The 3,327-nt window shown below is 42.2% G+C and overlaps 1 protein-coding gene across 1 annotated transcript; it reads left to right on the top strand.

Moving 5' to 3' along the window:
- The first annotated feature begins 2,183 nt into the window (after nucleotides 1-2,183).
- LOC109238149 lies at nucleotides 2,184-2,777 on the top strand. Its single transcript, XM_019404584.1, has one exon. The coding sequence runs from the start codon at nucleotides 2,184-2,186 to the stop codon at nucleotides 2,775-2,777; it is 594 nt and encodes a 197-aa protein (XP_019260129.1).
- Nucleotides 2,778-3,327: the final 550 nt, after the last annotated feature.

The following is a 3,327-nucleotide window of genomic DNA, read 5'->3' as shown; positions in this document are numbered from 1 at the left end:
GCCGGAATCAGGTCGGACGTCCTGATCCGGACAAACCTGCTCATCCAGCCTCGATCTTTGTCTTCATCGATGCTGGAGAATGGGGGTTTGCTAGCCCGGCGGGCCAGTTTTATTAATCCCCCTCGAAATATTCGAGGGCTGTATAATCGAAGAAGATGGTCGAGGGTAAAGGGAAAATCGCCCTCGACTCTCTCAACAAAAAACCGAAAAAGATATACGATCCGCCACATCGAGGGGTGGATCTGACCTAAGGTCACCTCGTACCGCCGGCAGAACTCCACTATAATGGGTTCTAAGGGGCCTAAGGTGAAGGGATATGTATATACACTGAGATACCCTTCAACGTGAGTCATAATCGACTCGTCACGGGAAGGGGCGACCAGGTCTTTCCCTTCCCATCTACATTCAGCCCTCACCCGGTCTAGGCAACCGGGAGTGATTAGGCTGATATACTCCGATGCCGGTTCGCCGCGGCCCGGGACCGATGATGGGTTTTCAACCTGGAAGTCGGCAGATACCGAGCAACCAGTCGGTGTGAAAGCTTTCAATGGGGGTTCTGGCGCAGGTTCATCAGATCTAGCGGGGCTCGCGGCCGAGCTTGGTCTAGAAGGAACACTTTGTGAAGTTTTCGCCATTTCTTGAAGCTTTACGAAGAGATGAAAAGAAAATACAACCAACGCAAAATTTGAGAAAGATAAGAAATGTTGAACCTGGAAGGGTCGTTTATACTTTTCCCATGAGGCGGTGGCACGAATCGCGAAGTTACAGACACGAAGCGACAGATAATTAAGAGAAGCATTAAATGCCTGCAGCAGGCGTGGTCAGAGTACTCGATGGCTTTTTCACCTGGCGTATGGTCATACGTCACGGGCATCACGTCACCGATCATATCGTTTATTATCATTACTCTCTAATAAACGAGGGGACTATCTGTATTGGGTGATTCCTTTTTTTTTTGCTTGAGCCCGACCGGGTTGGGTCCGGTCCGGGGCGAGTCGGGGCCATCGAACCCGACCTGGATGCAAGGTAGAACGACGGCCACGTCTACAACCGAGGTCAAGTCATTTCGAGACCGTTGCAGAGCTCGATATGAGTCACCACCGGATGGAGAAACACACAAGGTCGGAAGCCGGACTCGTAACGGATAACCAAGCGTCGCCGGATATCTCGCCCAAACGTGATTTTCTCAACCACTTCAGGCCATTAAGGCGTAATTACAGGGATCCATGATGTAATTGATTTACCTACCTTATTTTTACCTTTAATCAGAATGTATAAAAGGGGAGAAGACCCCATAAAGAGGGCATCGGAAATCATTACACTACAGTACCATCTCTCTCAATTCTTGTACGCTATCAAGCACAATTGTTCTAAGCGATATTATATTCTGTGATTATTTACTTTAACAGCAATTGTTGAGTCTTTATCTTTTATTTTCCTCAATCTAAACCTTTTGTATCTTTTAGTTCACGGATCCTTAAAACCCCATATAAATTCAATTGTTACCCGGATTCCAGGGTAAACACACTTTCAGAAATAGCCAAACATAAGCAAAAGATTAAATATCCGTGTGTACATTAATTAGCCAAGTTATCTTCCACTCTTTCTGTTTGTTCTTCTTTTCCCCTCTTGGTACTGTATACCCTATTTTTGCTGTATGTTTTTTTTAACATTTCGTCGTTTGTGTAATTCTAGACATGCTGAATGTCACATGCTTCAACACACCAGGCAAACTGCTTGAACAGCTTGTGCTGCAAGGCTCTTCTTACTCATGTAGTCATTGTTAAAAATAGTAGTAATAAACTTATTTTCATTTGTCTACATTTGTTTAGATTTGTTTACATTAATTTAATGTTTTCATACATATAGTTAGAAAAGAGTGAGGTGTGGACATGTGTGAATTTGTGTGAACTAGTGTAGGCATGTATGGACTAGTGTGTACATGTGTGGACTTAATTAATATGTACAAATAAATATTAGGCTAGATACATGTAGGAGTTCTACTATAAATACCCATGTATGCTAGCCATTTGGAGCAAGTGAAGTTGAATAGAAATCATCCTTTCCTCCACCTCTCTAATAATGAGTTTTGAGTGTTTGTTTAGTTGTCTTGCTCTCCCAAAAATATCTAACATTTGGTATCAGAGCCGGTGTGTTGAGAGACAACCAAACTTGGAGAAAAGATGACAAACACTAATGGAACACCATTCCAAGTTCCTATGCTCACAAAAGAGAACTATGGGAATTGGTGTATTCGAATGAAGGCCTTGCTTGGTGCCTATGATGTTTGGGAACCGGTAGAGTCTGGAGTTGATGAAGCGGAAGATGCCGCAACCACAAATAAGAAAGATCAAAAGGCACTCACTCTCATCCATCAAGGTTTGGATGACAAGATGTTCGAGAAGGTTGCAAATGCGACAACCTCCAAGCAAGCATGGGACATTCTTCAAACTTCCTTTAAAGGTTTGGACAAAGTGAAAAAGGTTCGTCTCCAGACCTTAAGAGGAGAGTTTGAGTCATTGCATATAAAAGAAAATGAATCTATTTCAAATTACATTTCAAGAGTTTTGGCTATTGTCAATCAAATGAAAAGATATGGTGAAGAGTTGAAGGATGATAGGGTCGTTGCAAAAATACTACGATCCCTAGATTCAAAATTTGATTATATTGTTGTTGCTATTGAAGAGTCCAAAGACTTGGACACCATGACCATAGATGAACTTTCGAGTTCTTTGCAAGCCTATGAAGAAAAATTGAAGAAACCGAAAGAAGAATAGGTTGAAAAGGCGTTGCAAGCAACACTTTCCTTCAAGGAGAAAGATGAAAGGCGTGGTTCGCAGAAAAGAGGTCGTGGAAATGGAAGAGGTCGTGGTAGAGGAGGAAGAGGTGGTAGTCAACCACCAAATAGAGACAATAAAAGCCAAGACTATAGTCAAAGAAGAGGTCGTGGAAGAGGCAAAGGATGGAGACAAAATCAAGGAAGGTATGACAAATCGAATGTTGAATGTTATACTTGTCATAAATTTGGACATTTTTCCTGGGAATGTAAAGATAATTCGGAGGAGAAAAACAACTTTGTGGATAGCAAAAATGAAGATGAAGATGCCACTCTACTTCTTGCATGCAAAGGAGAAGAAAGTGTGGAAAAGAACTAATGGTACCTTGACTCCGGTGCAAGTAGCCATATCTGTGGAAAGAAAAATTGATTTGTGGAGCTTAAGGAGCTGAATGGTGGCCCAATCACTTTTGGAGACTCTTCGCGAGTTCAAATCAAAGGAAAAGGTATGATTTTAATTCTTGGCATATGAGATTTGGTCACTTGAATTT

The sequence above is a fragment of the Nicotiana attenuata genome, unplaced genomic scaffold (assembly GCF_001879085.1).
Source record: "Nicotiana attenuata strain UT unplaced genomic scaffold, NIATTr2, whole genome shotgun sequence".
NCBI lineage: Eukaryota > Viridiplantae > Streptophyta > Magnoliopsida > Solanales > Solanaceae > Nicotiana > Nicotiana attenuata.
The sequence above is the reverse complement of the archived record's forward strand: the minus strand, read 5'-3'. Positions and strand labels throughout refer to the sequence as shown.

What these genes read in the sequence shown, in the direction of transcription:
- LOC109238149 (XM_019404584.1), top strand. Translation starts at nt 2,184, where the DNA reads ATGACAAACACTAATGGAACACCATTCCAAGTTCCTATGCTCACAAAA.